Source organism: Amphimedon queenslandica, unplaced genomic scaffold (assembly GCF_000090795.2).
Source record: "Amphimedon queenslandica unplaced genomic scaffold, v1.1 AMPQUscaffold_13510, whole genome shotgun sequence".
Classification (NCBI taxonomy): Eukaryota; Metazoa; Porifera; class Demospongiae; order Haplosclerida; family Niphatidae; genus Amphimedon; species Amphimedon queenslandica.
The window spans coordinates 267797-283751 of record NW_003546254.1 but is presented as its reverse complement, the minus strand read 5'-3'; the positions used below and the strand labels follow the sequence as shown (position 1 = coordinate 283751).

General features: G+C 36.2%; 6 protein-coding genes across 7 annotated transcripts in view; 3 read left to right on the top strand and 3 right to left on the bottom strand.

Annotated features, from left to right (window-relative positions):
- The first annotated feature begins 1967 nt into the window (after positions 1 to 1967).
- Positions 1968 to 4974, top strand: LOC109590534 (uncharacterized). Of its 2 annotated transcripts, XM_020006437.1 has the most exons (8): positions 1975 to 2296; positions 2707 to 2873; positions 2931 to 3096; positions 3164 to 3280; positions 3329 to 3409; positions 3686 to 3890; positions 4131 to 4173; positions 4487 to 4974. In XM_020006437.1, the coding sequence occupies exons 1-8, from the start codon at positions 2170 to 2172 to the stop codon at positions 4862 to 4864; spliced, it is 1284 nt and encodes a 427-aa protein (XP_019861996.1). In that variant the 5' UTR covers positions 1975 to 2169; the 3' UTR covers positions 4865 to 4974. The 2 variants fall into 2 exon arrangements, with proteins under 2 accessions (XP_019861989.1, XP_019861996.1); XM_020006430.1 differs by having other exon boundaries at positions 1968 to 2296; positions 3164 to 3409.
- A 280-nt stretch (positions 4975 to 5254) lies between these two features.
- LOC109590517 (uncharacterized) lies at positions 5255 to 8563 on the top strand. Its single transcript, XM_020006419.1, has 8 exons — positions 5255 to 5433; positions 6097 to 6242; positions 6303 to 6483; positions 6532 to 6588; positions 6795 to 7031; positions 7081 to 7198; positions 7257 to 7302; positions 7674 to 8563. Exons 1-8 carry the CDS (start codon positions 5334 to 5336, stop codon positions 8409 to 8411), a joined length of 1623 nt encoding a protein of 540 aa, XP_019861978.1. The 5' UTR covers positions 5255 to 5333; the 3' UTR covers positions 8412 to 8563.
- Positions 8453 to 11017, bottom strand: LOC100640021 (aquaporin-9-like). Its single transcript, XM_011411356.2, has 7 exons — positions 10725 to 11017; positions 10383 to 10580; positions 10253 to 10325; positions 9259 to 9359; positions 8993 to 9210; positions 8771 to 8888; positions 8453 to 8630 (listed from the first exon to the last, which is right to left on the bottom strand). The coding sequence occupies exons 1-7, from the start codon at positions 10908 to 10910 to the stop codon at positions 8592 to 8594; spliced, it is 933 nt and encodes a 310-aa protein (XP_011409658.1). The 5' UTR covers positions 10911 to 11017; the 3' UTR covers positions 8453 to 8591.
- Positions 11018 to 11125: 108 nt separating this feature from the next.
- LOC109590504 (uncharacterized) lies at positions 11126 to 12558 on the top strand. Its single transcript, XM_020006409.1, has 5 exons — positions 11126 to 11338; positions 11382 to 11576; positions 11986 to 12123; positions 12173 to 12340; positions 12392 to 12558. Exons 1-5 carry the CDS (start codon positions 11201 to 11203, stop codon positions 12398 to 12400), a joined length of 648 nt encoding a protein of 215 aa, XP_019861968.1. The 5' UTR covers positions 11126 to 11200; the 3' UTR covers positions 12401 to 12558.
- On the bottom strand, positions 12467 to 13402 carry LOC100635977 (uncharacterized). Its single transcript, XM_003383451.2, has 4 exons — positions 13241 to 13402; positions 12981 to 13175; positions 12779 to 12916; positions 12467 to 12716 (listed from the first exon to the last, which is right to left on the bottom strand). The coding sequence occupies exons 1-4, from the start codon at positions 13301 to 13303 to the stop codon at positions 12591 to 12593; spliced, it is 522 nt and encodes a 173-aa protein (XP_003383499.1). The 5' UTR covers positions 13304 to 13402; the 3' UTR covers positions 12467 to 12590.
- Positions 13403 to 15534: 2132 nt separating this feature from the next.
- LOC100639894 (mitofusin-1-like) overlaps positions 15535 to 15955 on the bottom strand; it is a 5547-nt gene continuing 5126 nt past the window's right edge. The window contains exon 12 of the mRNA XM_003383479.3: positions 15535 to 15586. Coding sequence (XP_003383527.3) covers positions 15535 to 15586 — 52 coding nt within the window. The remainder of the gene's footprint in view (positions 15587 to 15955) is intronic.

Here is a 15955-nt window from a genome sequence, read left to right as displayed (position 1 = left end):
CAAGTGTCTATACGATAAAGTATATGTATCAGAAAATGTAATAAAAATGAAGAATTTTCTTTTTCCAAAACTTGGCCAATATCCCTGTACTATACTACAAGCTCTTTGGCTCAATTTTTGAGCACTTTAAAAAATTTGAAACAAATTAATTTTGATCAAAATCAGCTCAAACTTGCTACACAACATAAGAACATGTATATGCATCAGAAAAAAATGATTAAAGTGAAGAATTCTCACCTTTTCATTTTTGAAAAAATTTCACCAAAGTCCCTGTACTACAGAGTCTTTGGCCCAATTTTGATCGGAATCAGCTCAAACTTTCTACACGACATAAGTACATGTATATGTGCATTAAAATAGATTATAAAAACAAAGAAGTCTCTTCTAGCCATTTTTGATGAAATAGTCTGTTGTACTATAGTCCATGGGACACAAAGAAAATGCTAGGATGAATGAAAGGAAGGAAGCTATAGTGATAAAGACCTGTATAGTACACAGGACTAATCAGTACAATGAGTCTTTGTACATTGATATCAGTAAGTGTGGGCTGTGAGGATATGGTTTAGTCTAGAGTCAGTCAACCTTGAACAATAAAGTAAAGGCAGAATGAAGGAGAGCCTTCATACAAAAGTAACCTTTTATAAGGAAACCTTTATAATAAAGACGCCTTTATAACGAGACGCCTTTATAATGAGGACATTTTGTAATGTCCCCTGAAATTAGGACACCTCTGTATTAAGGACAGGTAGTGTGGGCCCAATGGTGTCCTTAATAAAGAGGCTACACTGTACATGTATTAAGGGCAGGTAGTGTTGGGCCCAATGGTGTCCTTAATAAAGAGGCTACACTGTACATGCATTAAGGACAGGTAGTGTGGGTCCAATGGTGTCCTTAATAAAGAGGCTACACTGTACATGTATTAAGGACAGGTAGTGTGGGCCCAATGGTGTCCTTAATAAAGAGGCTACACTGTACATGTATTAAGGACAGGTAGTATGGGCCCAATGGTGTCCTTAATAAAGAGGCTACACTGTACATGTATTAAGGACAGGTAGTGTGGGCCCAATGGTGTCCTTAATAAAGAGGCTACACTGTACATGTATTAAAGACAGGTAGTGTGGGCCCAATGGTGTCCTTAATAAAGAGGCTACACTGTACATGTATTAAGGACAGGTAGTGTGGGCCCAATGGTGTCCTTAATAAAGAGGCTACACTGTACATGTATTAAGGACAGGTAGTGTGGGCCCAATGGTGTCCTTAATAAAGAGGCTACACTGTACATGTATTAAGGACAGGTAGTGTGGGCCCAATGGTGTCCTTAATAAAGAGGCTACACTGTACATGTATTAAGGACAGGTAGTGTGGGCCCAATGGTGTCCTTAATAAAGAGGCTACACTGTACATGTATTAAGGACAGGTAGTGTGGGCCCAATGGTGTCCTTAATAAAGAGGCTACACTGTACATGTATTAAGGACAGATAGTGTGGGCCAAACAGTATTCTTAATAAGGAGGCTACACTGTACATGTATTATGGACAGGTAGTGTGGGCCAAACAGTATTCTTAATAAAGAGGCTACACTGTATCCAATAATAGCTATTATTGCTTTTACACAAGAAACCATTAGATACATGTACCTTCCCACTCATCCTACTGTGACATTACTCTTGTCTAACATTATTATTATTATTAGTATTATTATTATTATTGTATAGTAGTAATGTACGACTCAGAACTTTAGTGGATGACGACAATCTGACATTGTTCCTATAGCTAGGAGAAGTGGAGCATCTCTATGACTACCAATTTACTATGATTCATTATTATAGTAGCATTGTATTGCATAGTTATTAATTAATACGTAATAATTGTATGAATTGCTACACATTATGCGTAGTGTGGGCGTTGCTATTTTAATGGATACATGTAGGCCTGTAGACTCATCACGTTTGCTTACAGAGTCAAGAGGAGCATGAAAATGCTTTGCCATTATATCCTTCAAACAAAATGCTGCGTGAACTAATGACAGATTAATGTAAAAGAAGCCAATTTAATGAATTGCTGCACTTACGCCCACTCGCAATAATTGCTGCTATGCTAGGATATAAAGCCCCGCCAACCGTCTAGACTCATAAAGCACTGACTTAGATCTCCTTGTTATTCTTCAATTATGATGGCTGCCTTCACTACCTCGTTCTCTCTTTCTCTGCTGGTCTTCGTTATTTTCGTTTTAGCTTCTTGGGGAGCGGTCTCTTCAACTCAGTCTTGCAGCGACTTAGCTTATGATGATAGCTGTGGTAAGCTACTCAACTTGTAAACAGCAACAATAACCATTTGTACTTTATAATAACTGTGCCATAAGTAGCTCTATTATTATTACTGATTGCCTTTTGGCTGTTAGCCATTTTTCTGTTTAGTGGTGGTTTGCAGAGGCTGAGTTAGATCTATGTATATATATATAGTAGACCTTTACTGAGCACAGCCTTGATGCACATGCATAATAGTCTAGTTTTAATATTAAATTTTTAATACATAATAATGTGCATGCATCGTATTGATCTATACTAAGTAATCAATTCTTGTGCAAAGACAGTTAAGGAAACTACAATAGTGAAAGTGTTTTTCTTATTATTTGTGATTACAATGTTGTTGCTAAAAATCAAATTAAGCCTCAAACTTGAATTACAGTTTCCTTGTACCATTATAGGTGATGATGGCCCTAAAGCATCTCAGTTGCTAAGATATGATAAAGTTCAGTGTCACTCTGGAGGAGAGGCTGTATCAGTGGCATGGTCTACTAATACTAGTGGCGACAGTGCGGCAGAGGATTCGAGTATAACACTTGAATATACATGCTATGTGAATGAAAGCAAAGTAAGCTATAATGCATTTTTAAAAGGCTAGCATTCATTATTATTTATTTATTTGTAGGTTTCTGATTTCATTCAATACTTTAGCAAAGATTTGAATCACTCGTCTCTGATAACTAAAAGTGAAGTCTTCCCCTTTGCAGACTATTGCGTGTTTAGTGGGTGCATCTCTTACGACGACTGCTGGTATAATATGAGCACATTTGTTAATAGAACATGCAGAAATGGTAAATGAAAATGAAAAAGCTACGAGTATAGTTTTACTGACATTCTGTCATTTCATGCACTGAATAGATTTGCAAACTAGTAGTGAAGTTATTAGCAGCAGCAGTGAAGTTCTAATTCAATCAAGTAGTAATGTAGCTCAACAGTCAATTCTTCCAATAATTGTTACTTCAACCGTCACTGAGTGTAAGTTGATTGATTGCATAAGCATTGCACTACACCTGCACCTTATAGCTTCTATGTTGACATCCAGTTTTGCAAGGGAATCTCACACCACAATAAAATCAGAATCTATTAGCAATCCATTAGGAACAAGTGAGTGTGGAGTAATGCTGTATGATTGAATGGGAAGAGTGAGTGGATGTAATGAGTAAATTGGTGGAAGCTATATCGAGTAAAGGACTCAGTGATTAGATTATCCAAAAGTGAGCCCAAACAGTCCAATACATATGGCAAATGAAGACATAGAATACAAAAGAATTAGAACTACATTAATTAACATACTGCTTGTGTTGAATAGAGAGATGGATGTGATGTCATTTTAAATGCAAGAGATTGCAAACAATTATTGCTCTTTGTTTATCCTTTTAGGTAGCTCTTATTATGCAACATCCTTGAAAGCTTCTCCTTCTTCACTTCCTCCACCATTTTTGCCAACGTCTCCTTTTCCAGAGACTATTGATCCAGTAATTGCAACTACCTTAACAGCAGGCCTAGCTTTTCTGATACTGCTAGTATTTGTTATAATAATGCTGATATTACTTAGTGTTGGTTATTGGAGAAGATACAATAAAAGGTATATAAGAGGGGAAGTGTGTATAGAGAGTCAACATAATTTATTGCTCTTATAATAGCAGGGAAGCCCTCCCAAATTCCTAGTAATTACAATCAAACAGTCAATTTGCATGTGGTAAATCGTTAACTAATTAGCTTCATTGGTATCCCATATGTTGACCAACTACTGTACTTAATGAGCTATGAATTGAAATGTAGCATAATGTATTGTACAGTTACTGTATTTATTGTACTATTACAGGAGAGATGAGGAAGAGCCTTACTACATTCCAAGCTTAGATTTGGTAAGTAAACAACTATTATAAGACACGCTTTGGTACACTTCCTTAATTACACACCTACATCCAAGCATGTATACTTCCTGCATATCATTACATGCAACAATGCCTTTGCTTCCAATTTTAAATGCATTAAGGAACAGCAACAAACTCAAATGTATGCATATCTAGTTCATAACTGGATTATACAAACTGTTCCTTCTCATTCCAATGCATTACGTAATATCAAAAGGAAATCCCCATCAGATCATGTGACAATATACGCATTATACATGTAGCTACAAAATTGCATGATTTTCATTCCATCTGTTCTTTGTAGAAGTCAGATTACACGTTTATTGAGCTCGGAGCCTCAACACTGTCTATTGTTACAGTCATCCAAGATTTGCAACCACCACCTCCAGCAGCAAGAGAGAAAGTTCCTCTGCTTAATATTGTACCCGCTCAAAAGAACATTAGTAATGTAACAAATAACAAATTATTGCCGGAGAGTCAAACTGATGACAAACAGAAATTGGAGGCAACATTTATTCGAGATAGAGAGCAAAGTTGCAAGTCACTCAGTACTTCTGAGGAGGATTGTTCAATTTCCATCAGTTCTACTGACAATATAAATAAAATGAAACTATTGTCATTAGCTTCGAGTACTGATTCCGGTTTTACTAATGGTACAGCAAGTACTGATGATGAAAAATAGATTAGCTCATAACAAAATATAGTCTATCATAGCATGCTGTTTGTTCTTGTAATCAAATTTTGTATCACTTTATTACATTATTTTTATCAAATTATTTTCATTATACAAAATTTAATTCCTAGACTATAATATGTAGAAGCTCTGAGCCCATTGAAATGAAAATGATTGTAAAGTTTCTTCAAAAATTTAGAAAATTGATTGGCATTAGGATGTAGGATGACGTAGATATGCAATTACCGGCATTATTATCTTTGACTCAAAGCAACTTTGCTCAAAGTGTGAACCACAAAAATGCATGCAATGATAAAGCAAGGCGTGGTAACGACAGAGAAGGCCTAAGGCTAGTTAATTTATAGCTAAAAGCACTGAGCAAAAGAGCAAAAGAACTCAAAGAGCAAAAAGACCCTTCTCTCTTTTCCTCTCTTTCTCTATCTCTCTCTCCTTTCTCCCTTCGGTCTTAATCTTTGTGATGAAGCTCGAGTTTCTGGCACTTTATGTTGTTCTATTCGGCTGCATGTGCATCTCATCAGCAAATATTTGCTGTACTAGTAACTTCGATCTATGTAGCGGTAAGTTTTCGTGTCTTTGCCACTAGTCTGCTTTATGATCAAAGTTATGATTGTTCATTTATAATGTAAACTATTTATCATAACAGTGTGTATTGTGCTACAGACTCAGCACTATCACTCACTGAGTGAGTCTAAAGAGTGCATGATAAAATTGATGAAATCATGTTTATCTAACAGATCTAGATTTGCCACTGATCTGCACAAAAAAGGACTATAAGTAGCACTCATAGCATTTGTATAATGGAAACTGATTCCCCCATGTCTAAGGCCCCGTTTACACTAATCCACTTCACTGAATCAGAGTTGTTTTTGCTACTATCAAAGCCACTTATGCATGTATAGTTAGTTTTGGTATCAAACCTTTTGCCTAAAGGCAGACCAACATTTCCTCTAATGTTCAGTTCAAGTATAAGCTTCAAAAGACGGCTAAGACAGTTGCACTGTCACAAGAGGATGTTAGACCTGCATTCTTGTCTGCAAACACTTCTTATATGATGCCTATCACTTGCACTCACATATTCGTGTACAATGACTCGTGAAATTTCATTAGCTTAATTGGCTTGTGCCATGGTAACATCATGTGCAACCATTGCTGTGGCATGCAGCACTGATTAGAATATGCAATTAACATTACTTAGTATAAACAAGTCTTTTATATTGTAGATGATCCACAATTGCAAGATACAGGAATTTTTGATATATCATTGTCATGTTATAATTCAACCATACATTGGAACAAAAATGAGGACAGTACAAACTATGATCTGAACCTTCATGAAACCTGCTATAATGTAACAACTGGAGAAATGGTATGATAATAAGATTATATGGGAGCTAATCATTTATCTCACTCTCTCTCCATGTCTCAGCTTCCTGATTATCCCAATTGCCTAATTCAAGGCAAGAGATCATCTGGGAATAAATCAATCAGACATATTGGAGAGTTTGATGATGTTGTGTGTTCATATGGTGGTTGTATTGCGTATGCTTATTGGTACTGCCATAAAAATATTCCTCATATAGGGAACTGCACCAGCCCTACACAAATTAGTAAGTGATGATTTCAATTTGATTGTGTTATGATTTCTCTTTATGCAGCACATACCCTAGAGCAGGCCTCATCATCATCATTAAGTTATTCCAGTAGTGCTCCAGGTTAGTTGCATGCATAGCAATCATCCTGTGGTTAGTCAGGATTAATTCATTTTTAATTGTGTAAGGAAAGGGATTACAATAAGTGATTATAGTTAACTTTAATATTGTAATTGCTTTATCATTATTAATCGTACAGTCCCTGTTCATCAATGTAGAACAATCATTAACTCTCTCCCTTCTCTTTCTTTTTCTTTTCCCTCTTTCAGTTTCTCTGCTTCCCACCATATCTCCTTTACCCTCTTCTCTTCAAGATATTGCTAGCTTTAGCAGTACATATATTGTATCTAGCTCCTCATTTGATGATTCAAAAATGATGTCATCCTTTTCAAAAACAAGTGAAACTTCAGGAACTAGAGAAAGCTACAATGTCTCTACTTCTTTCATGAGCTTGTTTCCATCAATGTCCTCGCCAATTGTCCCTTCAATAACTACACTAGCTAATGGTGAGCGGTCATTATCATTGATTATCTTTTATGAACTGTCTTATTGCAGGTTCACTTGATTTGATTTATGTCCTTGTCAGTTCAGTAGTAACAATGCTGCTATGCGTTTGCGGTCTTTTTGTGATCCTCCTCCTACTACTAATAGCTAAGAAAAAACAAAAATCAAGGTAAGTAAAAAGAAATAAAAGGAAGAACCATCTAATGGCATGTACTCCATTTAAATAGATCAAAGCTAACTACAGATCTCATTCTAATGGATGGACCAAGAATTGTAAGTTTTAAACAGTAACTATATAACGCAATCAACCTTTAAAATTGATTGCAAGCGATCATACATTGCAACGTAAGGTGAAGCCTATAAAGATATAGAAGAATTCTAGTAAATAAAAACAAAAGCCAAGCTTGTATCCAAAACAAGCAATAGTTCACTAATGATGGAATCCACTTGCTGTATTATTATTATTATCTCATGGCCAGACACCCAGACCTGCCAACTGGAAGAGAGGGTTGGCACACATATTGGTATTTTGACCTCAGCTTACTTTGAACTTTTAGACCACGCACCACACAGCACACCTCCTTTGCACAAAAACATGTAACCATCTTTGCCACCCTCTCCTCCTCTTCCTCTATTTTTGGTAGGAGCTTTTCTTTGAAGACTTGAAAGGTTTCTCCCTCCAGTCGGGATCTATGGAAACTGTGTACACCCCATTGGAGGGCGGCTACTACAGCACGAGAGGTCACATTGACACTAGGGACAAGGAGAGTGTCGTCACAGCAGCCTCGAATGAGAACCTACACAAAAATGAAAATGAAGAGATTGAAAGTACAGAAGAAGATGGTAACGAACTGGGTGGAACCAGGGATGAAAATACCGTCGTTAGCAGTGAGGATAGTAATGAGTCATCTTTTGTGTCATCTGGTTCCAGTGGGTTTGGTAATGATGATCCTGGACACTTGCAATTTCATGGATTGACACAGTTAACTAACGGATATGTGGAATCCAATGGATCCGTGGTAGAATCCAGTGGACAGTCACACGAATATGTACAGCTAAACAATGGTCACATGGTAGAGACAACTAACAGACCCACAGAGGCATCTAATGGATACATACAAACAAATAATGGATCCGTAGAATCACACGAATACATCAAAGAAGAATCCAGTGAAGAATCATATGGATATGTACAGGTAAATACTGGAGACATGGATATGAATGGAGACCCGGAAACAAATGGATCCATTCTGTCTAATGGATACATACAGACGAATGAAGACATTGAAATGATGAAATTTAATGGATACATGCAGTCAAAGTCTTTCATAACGAGTGACATTAAATTTGAAAACGATTACATTCCAAACAATGTTATGTAATGAGACACACCCCTAACCACACCCCCTCATTAATTCACATGTTTCACAGGTAATTTGAATAAATCTTTTTATAAAAAAATAACAGCAATAGTTGTTAATTATAGTTAATTAACTAGCAATGCACCAGCATTAGCATTTTTAGCAGCAGAAGCAGTTATTAACTAGTTATTAACTCAATTTTTATTCCTTGTTGATGCTCTTGTATTTGCCATCATTTTCCTGCAAAGAAAAACAAAAAATAAAATAATTCTAAAAAAATTATCATTACTAATTAATTAATGAAGTCTACGTATTATTTAGTTACATCATAGGCTTACATTTATGGTTAGTATATTCTTAAAGTAAGTGAGTTTTGGTACCTTGGGATGATGAGCATCAATGAAAAACCAATAAACAAAAGCTGCAATGAGCCCTCCAAACATTGGGGCAACAAGAGGGACCCACCACCAGTGTCTTATGTTACCACAAAAATCACATCTAGAGAGAGAGAGAGAGAGAGAGGGAGAGGGAGAAAAAAAGATGAAGGAAGAGAGAGGAAGAATGAGATGTTATAGGCACTTTACTTTCGGTCTTTTACTTACAAGAACACTTCCTTGCCCCAGCCAGCCATAGCAGTGTACAGTCTTGGTCCAAAGTCCCTTGCTGGGTTAATGGCGTATCCAGCGTTCATGCCGAATGAAGAACCAATAGCCCACAGTAATAGTCCAATGATGAATGGTTTCAGGCCAGATAGAACCTCAGAGTTCTTGGAGTCAGTCACAGCAAAAATACCAATGACAAGAATAAAAGTCCCAAACAGCTAACATTAAAAATGATTAATTGCTTTTTTCTGTATTTCATTATTTACTTGATCAAAGAACCCGGTACCAATATAGAGATAAGGGGCGGGATAAGTTGCAAATATACCAGCTGTAGCATTAGTCTTACCACCAGCAGCATTAATGGCATCTGATTAAAAAAAGTTCATAAAAATGGACGCTTTATGATGCATATACATACATGTACTTATGTTGTGTAGAAAGTTTGAACTAATTCCAATCAAATTTGAATTTTTTATGAATTTTTAAAGTTTCTCTAAAATCAGACAAAAGTCCCTGTACTATAGTACAGGGATTTTGGCCAAATTTCATCAAAATTGACAAGTAGAGAATTCCTCAATTTTATTATATTTTCTGATGCATATACATGTACTTATGTTGTGTAGAAAGTTTAAACTAATTCCAATCAAATTTGAATTTTTTTACGAATTTTTTAAGTTTCTCCAAAATCAGACAAAAGTCCCTGTACTATAGTACAGGGATTTTGGCCAAATTTCATCAAAATTGACAAGTTGAGAATTCTTCCATTTTCTGATGCATATACATGTACCTATGTTACCTAGAAAGTTTGAACTAATTCCAATCAAATTTTAATTTTTTACGAATTTTTAAAGTTTCTCCAAAATTGGACAAAAGTCCCTGTACTATAGTACAGGGATTTTGGCCAAATTTCATCAAAATTGACAAGTAGAGAATTCCTCAATTTTATTACATTTTCTGATGCATATACATGTACCTATGTTACATAGAAAGTTTGAACTAATTCCAATCAAGATTGCATAAAGTTGTTCAAAAATTCAGCAAAAGTACTATAATAGTACATGGTCCTTGGCAAAATTTCATTAAATTGAAAATGAAAATTGGGCCAAAGACTGTGTACTATAGACTATATAGTACAAGGGACAAAGGCATTGTAACTTATAGTACAAATTTTGGCAAAAATGACAAAAAGAAAATTGTCTACTTTTATTACAATTTCTGAAACTATTTGTAAACATACAAATTCTCTTCACTTTCACTTACCATTGTATATCCCATGAATAAAAGGAGCTGACATAAAAGCACCCAAAAACTGAGACACCCAATACGGGATCACCTAACAACAAAACAACAACAACAACAATAAACAACAGCAACAAGAGTGACATCATACCAATAGCCATTTCATTTTCCCACGGAACGCCATTGCTAGAGTAACAGCTGGATTTAGGTGCCCCCCTGACACACCAGCAGACATATATATACCTATCATCAGTGCTAGCCCATAGCCTATGTTAATGGATCGGAATGTACCAAACTGGTCTGGCGGTTCGCTCAATAAAGTTTGAGCAATAGCACCATTACCAATTACCTAAACAAAGATAATAATAATAATAATAATAATAATAAACAATTATTTGCAAGCAAAAAGGGGTGGGGCTGGTTACTAATTATTATAATTGCTGCAAACAAAGCGGGGCTTTATTTCCTATGCATTGCTCTATTCTAGGCTCACCACTAGGAGAAATGTTCCTAAAAATTCGGCAAGACATTCCTTGAGGTATGCTTTCTTTACGGCGAATTTCCAGGGCTTTGTGACGATATATATGAACCTGTCCAGCTGGGAGGCTATCCCTTGTGAGTCACTGTAGCTAATGGAGGAGGTGGCAGAGTCCAAGAGAGACGTTTTCTCTTCAGCCATTACCTGAAACAAAGTCAATGAAAAACTGCAAATGGGAAAAAGCTTGGACTTGGAGGCTTGGAGCAGCAGAGGTAAGGTCAAGGAGATAACTGACTAATCAGAATAGTTATCTCACGTGGATAATTTTGACCAATCAGATTCCCCAAGTCACATGTTAGTCGAAATGGCTAACAAGGCGTGGCTGAAATTAATCATAGCAGCTGCAAAGTGCAAATTGGCGAAATTGCATTTATCTTTGCTCCTTAGGCCTTGCTAGCTGTTCTCAGTCTGGTTTTTAGTACATTTTAAATATGGTTGCTCCTGTAGGTTCATCTATAGGAAGGAGAAGTACAGCCGTGTCTCTTAACAGGAGAAAAAGAAGAACATTCTCCAACATTACAGCACAGTGGTTCACAGTTCCTCAATTCATCACAAAGCTACTGGAGCTGGTAAATGCAACTCTCTTTTACATTTTTGTGTATGCAACTACAGACTCTGTCTTCTATATCTATCATTCTTATCTTCACTTGGGAGAGTGAGGGAATCAGGGTGACCACTATCAGACAAGATGACTACAATTATAGAAATTATTTCTTCTACTATATTTGTGTTCTCTCAACTTCAGTCCTTTACTCGGTCATTTTGATGATATTAGGCTGGACAGGTGTCCGTCTGCCATCAAAAGCAGTGAGTTATTAAGTGAAGTTAGTAATAAGCTACATTGAGTGGTAATGTTCGTATGAATATCAGCTTGAATAGGCTACTAGCTGCTAACATTTCTAATTGAATTTATTTTAGGAGACAGACATTGCCATATGCATTTTTGTGTATGTAATTTGGAGTCAATTAGTAATATAATAATACTAAACAAAATGATTTATTGCCGAGGAATTGATGTTGGTGATTGGCAGTTGTGTAAAGAAATCACCAATATAAAAATTTACTTCAATCTGAGTATGCTTGATAATATGTGGCACAAAATTCTCAGTTACTTTTCCAATTACTTTGAATATAAAATTTGCCAAATATTACTCTTGCCAATAAATCACTTTTTATGGTAATAAGAACTTCTTTTACATTGTATATCTCTTTTTAGGTTACATTATTGGCAGGTGGTGGTGTCTTGCTATGGCTATTTGCAAACCCATTGATGAGTGGCACCATTAAGATATTAGATAATTCTGTCTATGCAAGACAAAATAATCTGAACACTCTCCAATTGAAGGCAACATCAGTGAGGAAGAAATAAAGAAAGTAAAAGGAGGCTTATTTCTTTTCTCTAGGTTTTAGGCTTTTTCCTTCTTGCCACTTTTATTTTTGACATATTGCTTGGATTCATTGGTCTTAACACTTCAGAGAAACTCAACAATAAATCCGGTCAGATTGAACTTAAAAACTCTCAATCTGTCATAGCAACAGCCAGACTTACTGCACAGCAATCAAACAAGATGGTAAGTAAAATAATTATAGCTAAATTATAACATTGTCATCCTCTCTTTTAGTTACATTGAACTTATTACAAGACAATAACGATAATAATAATAATAATAATAATAATAACAATACTATATCGATAGTAGTATGAGAAAGTTGGTACTTTAAAAGATTATGAGCAGATAAATAATAATAAATTCATTATGTTTATTGAATATTTCTGTAGCCATTAAAAACTATATATATAAATCAGTGGTGCATTACTTATTAGTTCAGGCAACATGAGCCTAGATATAGTTTCTGGACACCGACCTTCATGATGGCAAAAACAAGAGCAATAATCTCAAGTATAACATCACCAGTATAGGCTACTGCTCCCAAAACAGCAAAGAACTAAATAAAGAGTCCAAATAATAATAATGATAAGAATAGAAATGCAACATATTCAGGCTTACACAAGCAGCTTCTAGTGCTGAAAGGTTTAAATCTAAAAATCTGTTCTCTTTGGAGACTGCTAAGTCACGTATACTAGCTGCAAAAACTGCAGCAGAAATTATAACAAAGAATGCCATTATAATAGTAATGATAAGCACCTATAGAATCGATAAAAGACAATAAAGCTAAACACTATTGTCATATGTGTGTCCTTTATCTTACCACAATGGCAGGAAGATCTTGCTTAAAGCAGAACACAACTAGTGAGACTATGGCCCATATAATTCCAAATACTCCAATCACAATTAAAAACTCAAAGGCTGTTAATTGATTGAGCCCATCAGTATTTAAATCAGTAAACTTTACACCTTTACTAGACCAAGCACCAGCTAATACAATTGCTAGGAACAGAGTGACCTGAAGGAGTATGAGTAAAATCATAGAATCTTTGGTAAAATAAAGCTGGTGCACTTTAGACTTACAATTTGTACAACTTTCATTATTATTTGTCCCCACGGCTTCTCTTCAGAAGTAGTTCTGATCATTTTGCGAGAGAATAGCGAGCAAAGAGAGACAAAGAGTGGAACAGAAAGAAAAGGGAGTTGTTTGACAACTTTGATTAGCAAAAGGGTGGGGCTGATAAAGCCTATAGATCAAATGGGCGTGGATCGTTAATAATCGGGTGTGGTTTTGCTGCAGATATGGAGGAGTGGCTGACAGGACACGTTGCATTTGCAAATGATGTTTCCTTTAGCTGTGTACATCATAATCCTCTCGTTTAATTCCTTCTCCACTTATGCTATCCATTTAGATGAAGAAAGAGGAGCAGCTGATTGTGGAAGACCAGGTTTTACTCCATATCCTTCTAGTAATGACTGCAAATGCATAGATAATGCTTATGCAGGTCTCCTCTTATGTCCATTCAACAATGGGACCTTTGAAGCTTCTGTGTTACGTGGAACATGGTTAGGTAACTATACTGTCAATGGTAATAATGAAATACTTGGAGGCACATCTCTATTTTTGCTTTATACTTCTAATCATTCTATTCCACTACCTTCTACTTGGGAAGAGATGCGAGGTGGGGATTATTTTTGTGAACCGTTCCACAGAGAAGGCGTGCTGTGTGGTTCATGTCAGTCTGGCTATTCACAAGCTATCAATTATTATGATTGCATACAGTGTTCATCTGATGAAGCTGTTGCAAATTGGTTTCTTTATTTATCGCTTGAATTCTTGCCAATGACTCTGTTCTTTGGGGTTTTGCTATTTTTTGATGTAAGGACTACATCAGGTCCAGGGACAGCTTTTATATTTTATGCTCAAATGGTTAACACATGCTTTGATATTGGATTGGATAATATTCTAATAAGACTCAGACCTGCACTGAAAAATCTCATTCTTACCTACAAAATTCCATATGGTATCTGGAATCTTAATTTCTTCTCTCTTCTAGCAAAACCATTTTGCTTGCTACACGGAATGGACCTCTATGGTGTTCTTTTAATGAGATACATATCAGCATTTTATCCTTTGCTCCTAATTTTGATTGTAACAATTTTGGTTAAGCTATATGACCGTGGCTACAAGCCAATAGTGTACATCTGTCGTCCTTTCCATCGCTGTCTCGCATTTGCACAGAGGATTGGAAACTGCAGGACATCTGCCATCAATGCATTTGCTATTTTCATTGTTCTTTGCTATACTAAAGTTGTTTTCATTGGATTTGATATCCTTGCCACTAACTACCTATATAACAGCAAAGGTGAGATTGTGGTAAATAATTTGCCTTATTTTGACTCAACCGTCTCATTTTCAAGCCCAATAATGATATCATTGTGCATAGCTACAGCTCTGGTACTATTGATATTTGGTTTTGTATTTCCTATCATCTTGGTTGTTCCATCCTTTCTCCAGTTAGGTTACCGTTTGACAAAATGGGAATGTTTTGCAAACTTTATGCCATGGGGTCGTATGCAGGAGTTCCTCCAGCAGTTTCATGGCTGCTATAGAGATGGAACTAGTGAAGGAGAAAGGGAGTACAATGTTTTTAGTGATCGACGTTTTTTCTCTTCACTATATTTACTGATACGACTCATCATGTTCTTAACCTATGCTTATACACCCAATGATGCCTATCAGTATTCAATTCAGACAGTTCTTTGCTTTGTCATGATTTTCCTACTTGCTATCTTCAGGCCTTTTAAGAAAAATCGTGACAACATCCTAAACATTAGTATGTTTTGCTTGCTAGGGACAATATCTTCATTAATGGCATTCAATGAATATGAAATGTATGTCATGTACGAAGACATATCCATCTACTTGCTCCTTTGCCAATATGTACTGATGATCTGTCCTTTAGTAATGGTGACAATTTACTTCACTACCAAGTTACTAAAGAGGTTTTCAAAAAATGTTAAACAGTGCAGGAAGAAAAGAAGGCAATCAAATGATCCTTTGAGGTCTTTATATGGTCATGGCCAGAATAATCCACAGTCTTCAATCAATACTGAAGCAAGTGAGGAGGAGTTGGATAAAGATTTGCCTGATTTTTTAGACTTTACGGAAGAGACTGGTCGCCTGAGGGAGAGGGATAGCTTGTGGCAGGTGATCCAAGAAGATGAGGAGGAAGTTAAAGGAAGTGATGGGAGGAAGCTACTGTCCATAACTGAGGCTACGAGTTACGGTACTATAATAACCGACTAATTTGATATTATTTTTAATTTTATATAAAAAAGAAAAGGCTCTCTGTAATTGTGTTTATTGCAAATTTTTATCTATTTCTTGTGAAAATGTAAGTTTTGCCAGCAACTGCGTGGGCGTTACTAGATTAAAGTGAGTGGAGCCATAGATATTAAAGGCCTTTTCACACTGGCACAGTTTTCAAAGCGCTTTGATGTGCTTTGTTGATACAGCTGAAATAATGTGCATTGATCGTGTTTACACTAGCAGCTGAATTATGTATCATTTTGTGTTCTTGTTGCCATTGGTTTACATTGATCGAAGCGCATCACTTCACATCAATCCACCTCTGGAGGTGAAGTGAGAGTGATGCGCATCAATGCGCATTAATTGAAAACCACTTTAGTGTGAACACGATTAATGTGCATCAATGCGCATTACTTGTGCCAGTGTGAAAAGGCCTTAAATGACAGGGATTGGAAACGGAAGCGTGGGCGTAGCCCAACCTCCAT